Consider the following 15,487-nt stretch of genomic DNA (forward strand, 5'->3'; position numbering starts at 1 on the left):
TTAGGCTTCTATAAAACATTCTCAAATAGAAAATCGTATCTTACGCGTTTGTAGCTGCTTGACAAAGAAAAAAAAATGTCCCTATTGTAGGGTATTTAATAGTCGATCAGTCGAGCATAGTAGTAAGCCCTTTTCAAACACTTCCAAATTGAAAATCTTACCTGAAACTTATGGGCTGCTTTTGCAGAGAAAAAACATTTGTACTGTAGGGTATTTGATAGTCGATCAGTCTGCAATTTGTGCTGGAGTTGAGAAACTACCAAAGCTTCTTCTGTTATATGATTTAGGAACATAAGAGACTGAAACTGTGTACTTTAGTCGTTAAACTAGTGTTTTATAGGGTATCAAATATTCGAGCAGTTTCGTGATTGTCAGAAAAAATCGCTATATACGGTTTTTGTATTGGGTCTAATAATACGTCTGTATATACTGGCAGACTTTGAGTCTTTGTAGGCTTACAGGGTATTTGCTAGTCGATTTACTTGTTGCTTCTCTTACTATATTATGGTTTTTGATATTGCGGGTGATTTAATATATGTATTTAAGACACAACAAACAAAAGTCCACCAACAGCAAGGCGTGTAGAATGGCACGCTCTCTCTCTCTCTCTCTCTCTCTTACCCTCTCTCTCGCTGTCTCTTTTTCTCTCGCCCTCTCTCTCTGGCAGTCTCTGCGTTTGAAATGCTCGCTCAATTGTATGTTCAATACAATTATTTTAACGCTTGTCCCACAAGTGGCGACGCGTTGATTGAGAGTTTCTTTGATTGCGGTGCGGGTGTGCTTGAGTGTGTGTGTGCCTGAGTGTGCGTGTGTGTGTGTGTGTAGTGTATTGCATGGGGTATCATCTACGCATATGTAAAGCACGCAAAGCCCTGACAGGTCACACAGCCCGTCGACCAGCCAGCCAGAGAGTCAGCCATTCATTCAGTTAGTTAGTTGCCGTTCGGACGCGTTGTCGGGTCCGTGTCATGAATTTTGCGTCTTCTCGGAATGCGTCGACGTCGACGTCGGCGTGACATAGCTCCGGCGATCCTTATACAGAGTGCAAGATTGATAAATTCAAATTTTATTATGGACAATTAAGCAAAAGCGGCGCGTGATAAGCAAAGAAAAAATAAGAAAAAATCTAAATAAATAAATACATTTTCAGAGAGCAAAATAAATAAATACATTTTCGTAGAGCCAAAAACTAATGAAATAAATACATTTTCAGAGTGCAAAAAATTTAATAAATAAATACATTTTCAGAGGGCAAAAAATCAAATAATTAAATACATTTTCAGATAGAAAAATAAATATATAAACAAATACATTTTCAGAGTGCAAAACATTAAATAAAAAAATACATTTTCGGATAGCAAAATATTTATATTTATTTTATTTGTTTTATTATAGACAAGAGCAAAAAATTAAATAAATACATTTTCGGAGTGGAAAAAATTAAATTAATAAATAAATTTTTAGAGTGAAAAAAATTAAATAATTAAATACATTTTCAAATTAAAAAAATTAAATAAATAAATACATATTTAGAGTGCAAAAAATTAATTAATCAATTAATTAATTAAATACATTTGCAGAGTGCAAAAAATCAAATAATTAAATACATTTTCGCAAAGCGAAATTTTTAAGAAAATAAAAAAAAAGAAAAATAAACATGAGCTGCTTTCTGCGTTTATTTGTAAGTGCAGCAAATTCCAAAATGCGTTTAACTTTGTGTCTGGTCGAGTTTCAAAATTTGTTTAATTTTATTAAGTAAAATCGAGTTCCTTATGACTATTTTAATAGATAGAAGTTTATAATAGATAAAAACTCAGGTTTCTTCTGTTATACTTCTCTTCTTATATTGTTGCTTTGCTGACTCTAAAACTGTAGCTTTGACTGCGCTGTGACTTTCAAACTGTGTCTAGGACAAATATGTATTATAATATATATATATAGTTGGGCACTGGACCTATTTGTGCCTTGTTATTTGAAAGTGATCCTCAACTAGCTCTAAAATTGTGAAAGAATGTTTTCTTCTGCTATTTATCAAAAAACATGCTTCGCAGTTTTAAAAATATGTCAAATGTGCAATGTTTTAGTTTTTAACAAAAAATTAAATTGCGGCTGATTGTTCCTATATGATATAATATATTAGATATAGTATATATAGCTATATGATATCATAGCCCGATCTTAAAAATATTCTTTGTTCTTTGTGTTTTCATATAAATACTTATTTTTCTGGCAATCCTTCCTGTGTAAACTATATTAGATATATTAGACCGATGCTAAAGAGATTTTTTGTTGTTTGTGTGTTTCATATAAAAACTTAATTTGCAGACAATTCTTCCTATGCTATGTATGATGTAGAAGCCCGTTGTTGATATGACTTTGTGTCGTTTGTCTTTTCACATAAATACTCAATTTTCTGGTAATTGTTCCAATGTTAACTATATGATATAGCGAGCCGATGCTGAAAAGATATTTTCCTTAATTAAAGCTTTCAGCCCAGATATTAAGAAACATAAAAGAAAGGCTTAAAAATCGTAGATATGTGCGAGGAACTGTAAAGCCTCATTACTGAATTTACTGAAAATATTTACTAATTTTTCAATCAATATTTCCTATAAAGTCATATGGTATGGTAGACCAATGTGTGATAAGATATGGATTATGTATAAGAAGCACAGCGTCAAGTTATCTTGAAAAACATCAAAATAAATTAATTTACGACCAAATGTTGCTATGGTTCCTATGACTATAAAGTACAGAGGTTCCGGATTCTTCCAGCAAAAAGATTGAAAGAAAGTCGAATCCGAGCAAAGTTTTATGAGGTCAGACTTAAAAATGAGAGACAAGATCCCTGAGAAACATGGCTATATAAACTCGGCTATATCCGACTCTTTCAATAAGTCTGCTTTCAAGCCAAACTAGTAAAACCCTCTTGTAAAGTTAAAACCAAGCGAAATATACACAATTCTTAGCCGCGAATGACGCGTCGCTTGGCCAAAGGCAAATCTTATCGCACAGCGCGCAAAGTCAACAAAATACTTTGTTTTGTTCAAACGTAAAAGTAACCAAATATGTACATAAATATATATAAATACATATACATATATATATATACATCCATTATTATATATATTGTATTACACAATTCCATCTGCAGTTTGCCAACTGTCAAAAGTCAACTATTTTTATACCCTGAACCCATTAAAAATGGTTAAAAGGGGTATAATAATTCTGTGCAAATGTATGTAACAGGCAGGAGGAAGCAGCTCCGAACCCATAAAGTATATATATTCTTGATCAGCATCAACAGTCGAGTCAATCTAGCCATGTCCGTCTGTCTGTCCGTCTGTCTGTCCGTTCGTCCGTCTGTCCATCCGTCCGTCTGTCTGTCCCTCTGTATGAACGCAAGGATCTCAGAACCTATAAGAGCTAGAGACTTGAACTTTTAGCTGTAGGTCCTCCTACTCCACGCGCAGATCGAGTTTCTTTCCGATATTCGATAACTTGTCCCGTTTCCAAGTAATCGATAAAAATCGATATCGAAATCCTGTTTTTTGAGCAATTCCGGCAAATAATATGAGCTAGAGTCACCAAACTTGACATGTAGCTTCTAGAATAGTATTTATATATATTAAGTATCTTTCATTTTATACCTAGCGCCTGTTGGAAGAAGAGGGTCCAGGGTATTCCCTAGTCGGGCGCTCCCGACTAGAACCTCTTACTTGTTTTTTTTTGTATCTGATTTTCGCTCATTAAAAACACATCCCAGTTTATTTGCTAAGCTAAATAAGTGCTTTTAATTAGAGCGTTGCGAATTCTTTTCTTTATTCTTCGTTATTTTTATCCAAAAAATATGCGTCTGATTCAATTGGCAGACTCACGCGGGGCGCGAGATTCTAATGTTTAGCCAAGTTAATAAATTGCCATCAAATTGAAAAACTTCATTTTGACGGATTTGCCAAAAGCAAAAAGCGCACAAAAATTTGATTATATACAAAGGTGTACACAGTAAAGTACAGTAAAGACTCAGATGCGAGAACTAGCAGCATTTATGCGTGGTATTATTATTATTTGCTTGCTAACAAGCGGAAGGTCGCCGGTTCAAATCCCATTTTCGATTTCAATATTTATTTTTCTTTGAGATTATTGTGGTTAAACCTTTGCTGGTTCGGAGTTCAATGTGAGGTATCTGGATTAGTTATATAAAGATAAGTTAAATAAAGATATTCTCTTCAAAAACATTCATCATTCCTTTACACCAGAAAATTGAGACGGGTCTTCCAAGTCGAACATTTCTAGGAGAATTGCTTTCTTCTCCCTTCTATTCATAAAAGTGCATTTGATGTTTACTTTTGGGTTTATTTGCTGGTACAAAAAGAAACCGAGAAAGAAAGGATATATTCCACAAGCTGAAGATTTAATACCCTGCTAGAGATTTACCTTTTGCAGATATGTCAGATATAGAGAAGCTCGCAAATGCAGAGATTGATGTAAATATCTTGGAAAAACGAACATTTTGCCATATAAGAACCAACTTTTCGACCAATTGTTTCACTGGCAGCTATCTATTATAGAGATCCTATGTTGATAAGATGCTGCACTTATAAATGCAAAGTTTGGTCAAGATATCTTGATAAACAAAAAAGTTTTCAATACAGGAACCTATTTTTGGACCGATCGTTTCTATGGCAGCTGTTCCTATATAGCTATAGATATGTTATAATATAATATAATAATGTTAATAAGATTTGGAATGCCGAATTGGGTCAAAATATCTTGAATAACAAAAAAGTTGTTTATACTATAACCTTCTTTCCTATGGCAGTTATAGATATAGTGGTCCGATGCTGCAAACATATAAGAAGCAGCTATATGATATAGGGATCCGATCCAGCCGGTTCCGACATATGTACTTCCTGCAAAAGAAAGAGGGACTTATCTAAAATTTCAAGACAATAGCTTAATAATTGAGAGACTAGTTCGCATAGAAATAGACAAACGGGCAGACGAACAGACGAATCGGGCTATATGAACTCGACTGTTGAAGCTGATCTATAATATAGTTTATCGACTCGGAGATGTCTCTTCCACATTTCATGACAAAATTATAATACCCTCTACAAGGCACAAAAGCAATATATTATTGTCGTAAAGAATATTTTTAATATTCTTCTGTTATTAAATTTCTTGAAGAACTATGGAAATTGTTTAATAATATTTGACATTTATAAACTTTTCTTTTGTTGTTTATACAAGTTTATTAAACACTTTTTTCGCAAATTGACATCATCTCTGCAAACACACGTGTTCCCTTTTGCGAGTGTTCACTGTAGTCACATGCACATTTCGCAAATTCAGCTGCAAATCAGGGCTGGCTAAAAAAAATAATTCTGCAATTACGTTATTATTTGTGTTATTCGCTTTAATTACAAAATATTTTATTTATATTTAATATTAAAATAAATTACCCGTCGTTGCGCGGCTCAAATGAAAAATACAAGAAAATGCAAGTTAAACCGAAATTTGTTTGTAGTTTTTCGCGCTAGCTTCAGGCAGAAACAAAAGGCGCTCGAATTACCTATCCCTTATATTACCTATAACAAATATAAATATATATGTATATATATATATATCTAAATGGTAGCTCGATCCCTAAGCTCAGTAGGCCCCACGTTCCCTAAGTCTTCCAGCTGTCAGCTTTTGGGCTGTGCCTTGATCGGCTGTCAATCAGGATTGCAAGCGCCTTTTCATATTCCGTTAATGCGATATTATTTATATCAATTTCTGTTCGTAGTAAATATGAATTTGGTTGCTTTGCAGTATATATATATATATATTTGCGTCAGCCCTAATATAAACACCTGCTGTTCGCTATTTATTGATGCTATTTGTTTATAGCGCTGCCCCAGCAACGTGTGGTCGTACCCGTAGTCAGAAGTATTCGCGCAGGCAATTCGCTTCATGCAAATATGCGAATTCCTTCATTTGTCTGAAAACAGAAACTTGTGCGCAAAAATCAAGTTGCCATTGGACTAATTTCTTGCACCTTTGTCTACTTGCAGGCCAGCACCGGTAAAATCGAGGGCAATCCGCTGTCGGAAATTGAACAAATTGTCAGAATGAGCCGGGTAAGTTGCAGCTGCTGCCTCTCTCCCTATAGTTTAATAGTTAACTAAACTTTTGCCGGAACAGGAACAACACGAGTCCAACAGCCGCGCGGACGGCAGCGTGGCAGGCGAGGCCGGCGGCGAGGGTCCCGCGGCAGACAATGCGGCGACCAATGGACGCGCCGAACTGGGCTTTGTGCAGGACAACAATGACAAGGTAAGAGTCGAAGCCAGAAAATCATCAAATACTTTGCTTAAATACGCTCCGATCTCCGACAGAACAAGACCGAAGCCAGCGATAGCGAAGCGGGCGCCCTGAGCAGACGCCAATTGGTCCTGAATGAGCTCGTCGCCACCGAGGAATCCTATGTGCAGGATCTGCAAAAGATAGTCTACGGGTAAGCGGCCGCACAATTCAAGCCCAAATTTCACATAAATCGAAAAAATAATACAACTATTTGCAGGTACATGAAAGAGATACACAACAAGGAGATACCCAGGCCAGCGGATCTGCAGGGCGGCAAAATGGATTTGGTCTTCAACAACATCAAAGAGATCTACGAGTGGCACAGAGAGTGAGTCGCCAGCACGTCCACCAAACCCACAGCACCCACAACTAAACAGTCTTCTTTTTTTTCCAGTAAATTTCTGAGATCCTTGCGCCATTGCCAGAAGTCGCCGGCGGATCTGGGGCCGCTCATCGATAGCTCAACCAAGAAGTTCCCCATGTACTACTATTTCTGCAGCAACAAGCCGCTGTCCGAGTTTATAGTCAATGCGCATTATCAGTATTTCGATCAGATACGCCAGAAACTGGGACATCGCATGGATGTAAGCACAATTAGCCACATTAACAAGAAGCTATATGCAATTCATTTAATTTAAAATCTGTTTGTGTGCCTTATCCCAATCTTGACTCGAATGTTCTGACGTCTATGTAGAACGTTTACTTTTTAGAATTTGATTTCAATCGCCTAGAAATTTAATCGACATCCAAATGAACCAAGTCAAGATCGATTTTCCGAAACAAGTCCCTCTTCTTTCACCCAGAAACGTGAATTAGGTTTCCAAAAAGTCAAAGCCTTACGGGAAAACAATTTCCTTAAATCAACCAAATTATCTTCTATAAAAATTCCGCTTCCAAGCATTTTAAACAATTACGAAAATTTCTTGATTTGAACCGGCAACCCTTAGCTGATTAGTTCGAAGCTCAGCCGCAAAGGCTAATGACGCTCTATTACAAATATGTTTTATACAAATTGTGACCTCCTCATTTAGAGGTCGAATTTTCCGAGACCCCATCAAGGGTCCACAGAGAAAGCTTCTGTACGAATTGCAGCTTTTTAGATATACATGTATATTAATTAATTGATGTCCAACTTGCAGTTGAGCACGCTGATCATAACGCCTGTGCAGCGCATTACCAAATATGTGCTGCTGATCGAACAGATACTGCGGGAAACGAAGCGTGCGGGTCTGCATCACGAGGTGCCCGCTTTGATGAAGGCGCGAGATCAAATGAGGGATGTCGTTAAGAAGGTCGACGATATGATGGACGTGTTGCGCGGCCTCCAAGACTTTGACGGCGAGATTACGGCGCAGGGCAATCTGCTGCACCAGGGCACGCTCACCTGCGCCATCGATGCCGGCCAGAAGCAGCGCGAGCTGCAGGTCTTTCTCTTCCAGCAGATCATCATCTTTGCGGACATACAAAAGGCGAAGACGCAGTACACCAGCCCCATCTACAAGTATCGCACGCATATACAGGTTAGCTATATGGCAAATATATGTATATATATATTAATATGAAATTCGATTCTAGCTCAATCACATGCAGCTGGAGCCAGTGAAGGAGCTCGATTATACCTTTAGAGTCAAATCAACGGATCCAAATAAGCCAACAGTTAGCATCGAGTGCCAGGCGAGCTCCGAGAAGTGCTACGACGAGTGGCTGGGCATGTTGAACGTGATAGTCGAGCAGATGAGCGATTTAATAACCAGGCTCGTCAATCCACTGAACAAGTGAACAAACACACACAAACACACACACACGCACGCAGTGTTGAATTCCAAAATATATATATATATATATATTATATATGTGTGAAGACTACAATTACGCCGAGAGTAGTTCCATAGAAATGCAAACAAAAATAAAACAAATTGTTTTGGGTCCAGCCCAAAAAAAAAATACAAACTCTGTCTGAGCGTCACACACACACACGAACACACACACACACATACTCAAGTCCTAATTTGTATGTAGCTTGTAGTTTATTTATTTTGTTGTTCACCATCTAATTACTTACATAGATCTATGTAATTTTTGTAATTCTGTCATTTGTCTGTTTTTTCTCTCTCTCTGTTTCCAAAAGCGAAAAGTATTATATGCTCAAGAATACATACATATATATATATATATGTTTATTATATATATATATATATATATTATGTGCATTTCGTAAATTAATTTTCAGCCTTATTTCAAAATACTTTTGTTTTTTTTTTTCGATTAACTCAAGAGTGTACTCAGAAACAAAAGCAATACACGAAATACTTAAAAGATGGACATAAAAACCAACCAATCACCATAAATATAAAGTTAATGATTAATTAATTTAATGAGTACGTTTAGTTTTAGTTCTTTTGCAAAACATTTAGTTATTAACTTAATTGAAGTGAACTGAGTTTTTTCGGTTTTATCGCAGCGGTGATTTCTGTAATTAACGTTTTGAAATTAATTTAAGTTTGGCTTTAATTTATATTTACACACACACACACAAACACATACACATATATATGTATTTTATATATATATATATACGTATATATGCATATTTTAAAATATAAAATATTTAAGCTTTAAAACTTAATCAAAAGAGAATCGCGTAAGCTTAGACATTTTTTCAGTTATTAATTTAATTAAAAAAATTAAAATAATAATAAAAAAACAATAAGAATAATGCCTACTCAGATATCAAATTTAATTTGTTTTATTTTGTATACTCTTCTTTTATGCAATATTACTTTTCACACAAACATATTTAACATATTTAAGCAAAAGTATATATATATATATATATATATATAAAGAATATTTCTGTTTGGTGTGCGTTATTGTTAGTTAGGTAAGTCGAGTCGAGGGCCGTGTACAGTATAATAGTGTATGCGATAAGTCGGTTTAAGTCGGTTGGTTTGGCACTTAAATATATATATATATACCCTAATATATATACGCATACACCAATATGTCGGTCAAGTCAAATACTCTCTATAAAGTTAAATAATTAATAAAATGGACCAGGATTTGATTAAATGTATAAAGCACTTGAGAAAGTTACTAAACGGTTGTTTACACATTTAATTTCCCCTTATTTTCCCCCCTTTTTTTTGATACACCCAACACACCCAACACACACACACACACACACACCGGTAACTATCTTGATGAACATATTTATATATCAGCATAAAATTTAAACAATAATTATTTAGCATAGCTAAATATTGAGAGAAGCGTAGCGCGGAAGTGAAGAGAGAAGCGTAAAATGTATTTTTTTACATACGTATATGTGAAATGAACCTCCGGCATTATTGATGATGATTAAAACGCTAAGAAAAACAAAAAAACAAATGAAAATAAAAATAAAAATAAAAATAAACGCACATGGGACAAATTGAAAGGTCACCTATTTTCTACATTTTCTGCACCGCACACAAAATACACTAACAAGTATAAAAGATCTATGCAATCTATGTAATTATGTGCGCATATATATACATATATGTAACATAATTGATATATGTGAATTATGCAAACCGTACTCTATTAATTAAACTTATTGTTGTACTTTAAAATTGTTACGAGCAAGTTACCAAAGCACGTCGAATAGAAGGGCAAATGGAAATTCTAGATAATTGTGTGTGCGTACTTGATGTATAATGAACATATATATATATATACGAGTACATTCGAGTGATGTAGGAGCATCAAATAAACGTGTTAATCTGTGTTTTAGCCAAGTAAGCAAATCAAATGCAAAAAGCGATTGCGCCCCGACATCAAAAATTTGCAAAAAACAAACATTAAATATATATAAAGTATATACATATATATCGAAATACAAATTGTATGTACCCAACAAAAAACAACAACAACAACAAATCCATGTAATCTGAATTTAAAATTTTCAAAAAGAGTAATAAATGCAAAATGTAGATGAAATTATCAATATTCAAATTCAACGGACCTTTCAAATTGCCCGCTCGAATTGCATAGCAGTCAGCTTTTCAACGCGCGCACGCACAGTATGGTGTGAAATGCCGGCAAAAAATGTGTGTGGGCAAATTTAGCCGCATGCGATTTGCGATAAGTTGGCAACTCTTCGAATTCTGCCGAGTAATGCAAAAGCGTCGCAGCAGCAGCTGCAAGGAAATTCAATAAATTTTCATCACAATTTGTGAAATATATATATATATAAATATAGATTGTGAATAATAAAAGTGTTATGGAGGAGCTACGCAAGCATTTATCGAAGGTAAACGTACCCTGCGGCAATCCACCGATCTACAAAGACGAATGCGTCTTCTCCTACGATAATCCCGAAACGCCGACCGGACTCTATGTCTGTCTGCAAAGTTTCCTGGGCTTTGGTGAGGCGTATGTGCGCGAATATGCCGCCAAAACCGGCAATGTCGTGTTTTTGCACATTAAACGCGAACGCAAACTAAAGGCGGGTGAGTCCCACGACGTGAAACTGAAGGCGGAGGAGGCCGAGGCCGAGGCCGGGCCGGAGCGCAAAATCACACGGCTCGCGATTGGCGTCGAGGGCGGCTACAATGAGACTGACTTGGCCAAGAAGTACGAGATCAAGGATACGTACAGCATTGTTGTGTCGCCGCATCTGGACAAGAAGCTGCCGTACCCAGACGCGGACCTGCCGCTGCGCGTCACACAATGCGTCCAGGCCATAATCGAGGCGGACTCGGCCATTGCCAAGCTGGAGAAGGCCACGCTCACAGGTAAGTCAGATGCCAGTCTGTCCATATTGGAGCCCTGCGTCAAATGAACCGCCAGTCGGATACTTTAATCCTGTTGGATAGCTAATCCTTTAACCAAACCCACCTCGATTTAGGCACCTGGGACGGCGAGGTGCGTCAGGCATCGAAGTATGCGGAGAATCTGCAACAGCTGGACAACGGCAAGAAGATACCGCCAGCGGGCTGGCAATGCGAGAAATGTGATCTGACCAACAATTTGTGGCTGAATCTGACCGACGGCTCCATTCTGTGTGGTCGGAAGTTCTTTGATGGCAGCGGCGGCAACGATCACGCCGTGGAGCATTATCGCCAGACGGGCTATCCGCTGGCCGTCAAGCTGGGCACCATTACGGCGGATGGCAAATCGGATGTGTTCTCCTATCCGGAGGATGAGATGGTATTGGATCCGCATTTGAGCAAGCATTTGTCACACTTTGGCATCAATATGGCCGCCATGCAGAAGTGCGAGAAGTCCATGGTCGAGCTGGAGCTGGAGATTAATCAGCGCATCGGCGAATGGTCGGCGCTGACGGAAAGCGAGAGCGAACTGCAGCCGGTGGCTGGACCCGGTTTGACGGGCATGCGCAATCTGGGCAATTCGTGCTACATCAACAGCGTGATGCAGGTGCTCTTTGTTATCCCCGATTTCCAGCAGCGTTTCGTTGGCAGCGGCGCCGAGCACTATTTCAAGGCGTATCCCAGCGATCCGGCCAACGATTTCAACATACAAATGGCCAAGCTGGGCAACGGTCTGCAGTCGGGCAAGTATAGCAGTATTGCGGCGAATACTTTGGATATGGAGCATATGACGGGCATATCGCCGGCCATGTTCAAGAATATTGTGGGCAAGAATCATCCGGAATTTAGCACCAAACAGCAGCAGGATGCCAACGATTTCTATTTGCATTTGCTCACGTTGTTGGATCGCAATTCGCGCAATCAATTCAATCCCGCCGATGCGCTCAAGTTCCAGCTGGAGGATCGTGTCGAGTGCATGGCCAGCCGCAAGGTCAAGTACAAGATGCGCGAGGAGTACAGCTTCCGGCTGCCCATACCGCTGGAGCAGGCGACCAATTTGGACGAGGTGCGCGAATATCAGGAGCGACAGCAGGCGGCACGGGCCAGTGGCCAGCGTCTGCTCGATCGGGATCTGGTGCGGCACAAGGTGCCGCTGCAGGCTTGCCTCGAACGCTTCTTTGGCACCGAGCTCATCGAACAGTTCTATTCGACGGCCATCAATGGCAAGACCACGGCCAAGAAGACCACACGCATGGCCAGCATGCCCGACTTTCTGATGATACATTTGGGCAAATTTACGCTCGGCGACGATTGGGTGCCCAAGAAACTGGACGTATCGGTGGATATGCCCGATGAACTGGATCTGGGCGCTTGGCGCTCCCGAGGCGGCCCACAAGCCGGCGAGGAGCTGCTGCAGGAACCGGCCGCCGAATCGCCCAAATTTGTATTCGACGAGCACGTCATGTCCGAGCTGCTGAACATGGGCTTTCCGCAGGAGGCCTGCAAACGCGCCTGTTTCCATACCAAAAATAGCGGACTGGAGGCCGCTTCCAATTGGCTCATGGAGCACATTGCCGATCCGGATATATCGGATCCGTTCGTGGTGCCAAATACACGCATCGGCGACGGCGCCGCCGCCCACTTTGCTGCCAATCCCGAAAGTCTGGCCATGCTCATGAGCATGGGCTTCGACGAGCGCCAAGCGATCGCCGCTCTAAAGGCCACCGATGGCAACGTGGAGCGTGCCACCGACTGGATATTCTCGCACGCCGAAGGCGGCATCGATGATGTGCCTATCGCTGCGCCGGCTTGCACCACAACCGCCGCCGCCGCTGCCGCATCCACGAGCAATTATCGCGACGGCACCGGCAAATACAAGCTGGTGGCGTTCATCTCCCACATGGGCACCTCCGCCCAGGTGGGCCACTATGTCTGCCACATACGCAAGCAGGGCGAGTGGGTCATCTACAACGACACCAAGGTGGCCAAGTCACAGAATCCGCCCAAAGATCTCGGCTATCTGTATTTGTATATGCGCGACGATTTGTAGACACGAGCCCGACCACGACGACCACGATCTCCCCCTAAAAACTAACCAAGCAGCAATTCTTAAGATTTGTGAAATTATACAAATACATATAAATAAATGAAAGGAAAAAAAATAAAGAGAGTTCGTATTAGAGAGCGAATCCCGTTGTGCATTGCTCCACATTCATGAAGAGAAAATATGATATAATATAATATATAATCAGTATTTCCTTTCTGACTAATCTGCAATTTGAAGAATTATATTAGATCACTCCGAATAATCATTATATATATATAGATTATTATTCTTATTATATGTATAATCTATAACAGTATTTCCTGTCTGAATGATCTGAACTCTGAAGAATTATATTAGATTATAAATTTATATTATTATTATATTATATCTTCATGGAAGGGTTTTTCCTTTGAATTATAAACTTATTAACGAGATTTCTTTGTTCTTATCCGATAATCCCATAAAGCTTTCATTTAGATATATGTATATAGAAAATCTTGCAACTATTTCAATTTTTGAGAGAGTATTTCTTTCACTTATCTCAAGTGATCTTAAAGTAAAGTATATCAAGCTTATGCGATTTATAAATTTGTTTCCTATATATCATCTTTACCCGATCTTTAAATTTGCCAAATTAATTCTCCTTAAACTATTGCCAAGCTTATGAGCTTATAGAAAGGTTTTCTTTTAATTCATGTTAACAGAACTCTCTTTAAAGTATTCCCAACTATATTATTCTATTACTTGCCGAACCTTTCCTAGCTAATCATCGTATTTCAATTCAGTTTTATATATAAAAGAACGCCAAGCATAATTTCACATTTTGTTGCTCTGCATATTTATTGGAATTTTTTGTCGCCGCCTTCGGCCAACAGCTCCTCGACAATTTGGTTGAGACGATCCGCAAACGCTTCGAAGGAGAACTTTTGCTGGACACGCTTGTGGCCCTGTTCGCCCATCTTCAGGCGCAGCGCCTCGTCGCGGAACAGCTGGTACATGGCGCCACCGAAGCTCTTCTGCTGGTTCTCGCACAGAAAGCCCGTGGAGGTGTGCACCACCGTTTCGGTGGGTCCTCCACTGTTCAGTGCTACGACCGGCTTGCAGAAATACATGCCCTCCAGCGGCACAATGCCAAAGTGTTCGTTCTCGGGCGTATAGAGGAGACAATGTGCGAAATACAATAGTCGGCATTTCTCCTCATCTGTGGGCGAGCGCAGCAGCACCACATGATCCTGCAGTTCCAGTTTGACCGTCAGCTGCTCCAGCTCGGCGAAATGCTCGACATTCTCGGTGCAACGCGTATCATAGCCGCCGGCGATGATCAGGCGGCAACGCTTGAAGTCCAGTGTGGGCAGCATGTTGCCCAGGAGGCGCAGTGAGTGCAGCGCCAGGGCGTGGTTCTTCTTGCGTTCGTATCGATTGATGTCCAGATAGATGAAGGAATTGCGCGGCACACGCGCATGTATCGGCTCCTCCAGCAGAACGGAGCGCTGTTCCAGCTTGTGCTCCATCTGGTCAAAGTATTGGGTGTGCAGCGAGGGATACAGCACATCGGGCACGGTGCTCAGACGCCGGAATGTGTCCTGGAACACGCGCAATGTGAATTTGGAGTTGACCAACACCTTGTCCGCCTGGCCAATGGTGTGCTCCTCCAGCCAATTGATGGGTGCACGATATAAACGCTTCAGCAGACCCGCCTGAGCGCTGAGCAGTTGATCAGGAAAGTGGCAGTAGAATAAGACACGCGGACGATGCCGGGCCAGGCGCAGCACGGGCACACATACGGAAATCAGATCACAGACAACAACATCCACCTGCTGTCGCCGGGGCATCAAGAAACTGGCATAGAAGGCGGCATACAGCATGCGGACATAGGCACAGAACGCATAGAAGCGGCCAAAGAGCTGGCGTGGCAGCCAGTCGCCCACCACATGAACGGGAAAACTGCCATCGGCTGTCTCCTTGAAGCAGTGCGTGCTGTCATGATGGTTGGTCAGGAAGCTGACCTCATGGCCGCGCTCCTTGAGCGCGAGGGCGGCATCCACGACCAGACGCTCGGCGCCGCCTATGCCCAGATCGGGATGCAGAAACAAAACGCGCACCATTTTGAATCCAGCTGTGGGCAAGCATATTCATTTAATCTATACAACAGCCAGATGATTAACCTACCTAAATGTTAGGCAAAACGCATTCTATTCGAAAAAAAAAACATAAATAAACTAAATTTTATATTTTGATTTGCAGCCACACAAGACCCAAGAAGTTTTAACAGTTATCG

At 40.2% G+C, this 15,487-nt stretch overlaps 3 protein-coding genes across 5 annotated transcripts in view; 2 read left to right on the forward strand and 1 right to left on the reverse strand.

Moving 5' to 3' along the window:
- trio overlaps positions 1 to 8,174 on the forward strand; it is a 62,614-nt gene extending 54,440 nt beyond the window's left edge. For all 3 annotated transcript variants that reach the window (XM_064685045.1, XM_064685054.1, XM_064685063.1), the window contains 7 exons: positions 6,060 to 6,125; positions 6,190 to 6,321; positions 6,384 to 6,502; positions 6,569 to 6,679; positions 6,746 to 6,935; positions 7,491 to 7,871; positions 7,927 to 8,174. In XM_064685045.1, coding sequence (XP_064541115.1) covers positions 6,060 to 6,125; positions 6,190 to 6,321; positions 6,384 to 6,502; positions 6,569 to 6,679; positions 6,746 to 6,935; positions 7,491 to 7,871; positions 7,927 to 8,130 — 1,203 coding nt within the window. In that variant the 3' untranslated portion in view covers positions 8,131 to 8,174. The remainder of the gene's footprint in view (positions 1 to 6,059; positions 6,126 to 6,189; positions 6,322 to 6,383; positions 6,503 to 6,568; positions 6,680 to 6,745; positions 6,936 to 7,490; positions 7,872 to 7,926) is intronic.
- Positions 8,175 to 10,502: 2,328 nt separating this feature from the next.
- Usp5 (ubiquitin specific protease 5) lies at positions 10,503 to 13,351 on the forward strand. The gene is made up of 2 exons (XM_064686126.1): positions 10,503 to 11,126; positions 11,240 to 13,351. Exons 1-2 carry the CDS (start codon positions 10,613 to 10,615, stop codon positions 13,210 to 13,212), a joined length of 2,487 nt encoding a protein of 828 aa, XP_064542196.1. The 5' UTR covers positions 10,503 to 10,612; the 3' UTR covers positions 13,213 to 13,351.
- Positions 13,352 to 14,023: 672 nt separating this feature from the next.
- On the reverse strand, positions 14,024 to 15,348 carry Alg2 (alpha-1,3/1,6-mannosyltransferase Alg2). The gene has a single exon (XM_064686207.1). The coding sequence runs from the start codon at positions 15,312 to 15,314 to the stop codon at positions 14,049 to 14,051; it is 1,266 nt and encodes a 421-aa protein (XP_064542277.1). The 5' UTR covers positions 15,315 to 15,348; the 3' UTR covers positions 14,024 to 14,048.
- Between the last annotated feature and the right edge of the window lie 139 nt (positions 15,349 to 15,487).

This window comes from Drosophila montana, unplaced genomic scaffold (genome assembly GCF_035044405.1).
Source record: "Drosophila montana isolate Dmon_TW-CO22-7 unplaced genomic scaffold, ASM3504440v1 contig_1455_1, whole genome shotgun sequence".
NCBI classification, from domain to species: Eukaryota; Metazoa; Arthropoda; class Insecta; order Diptera; family Drosophilidae; genus Drosophila; species Drosophila montana.

Excerpts from the sequence above, each read along its gene's own strand:
- Usp5 (XM_064686126.1), top strand. The coding sequence starts at position 10,613 with ATGGAGGAGCTACGCAAGCATTTATCGAAGGTAAACGTACCCTGCGGC. Across the intron at positions 11,127-11,239 it reads GGAGAAGGCCACGCTCACAG|GCACCTGGGACGGCGAGGTG; the intron begins GTAAGTCAGATG and ends ACCTCGATTTAG.
- Alg2 (XM_064686207.1), bottom strand. The coding sequence starts at position 15,314 with ATGGTGCGCGTTTTGTTTCTGCATCCCGATCTGGGCATAGGCGGCGCC.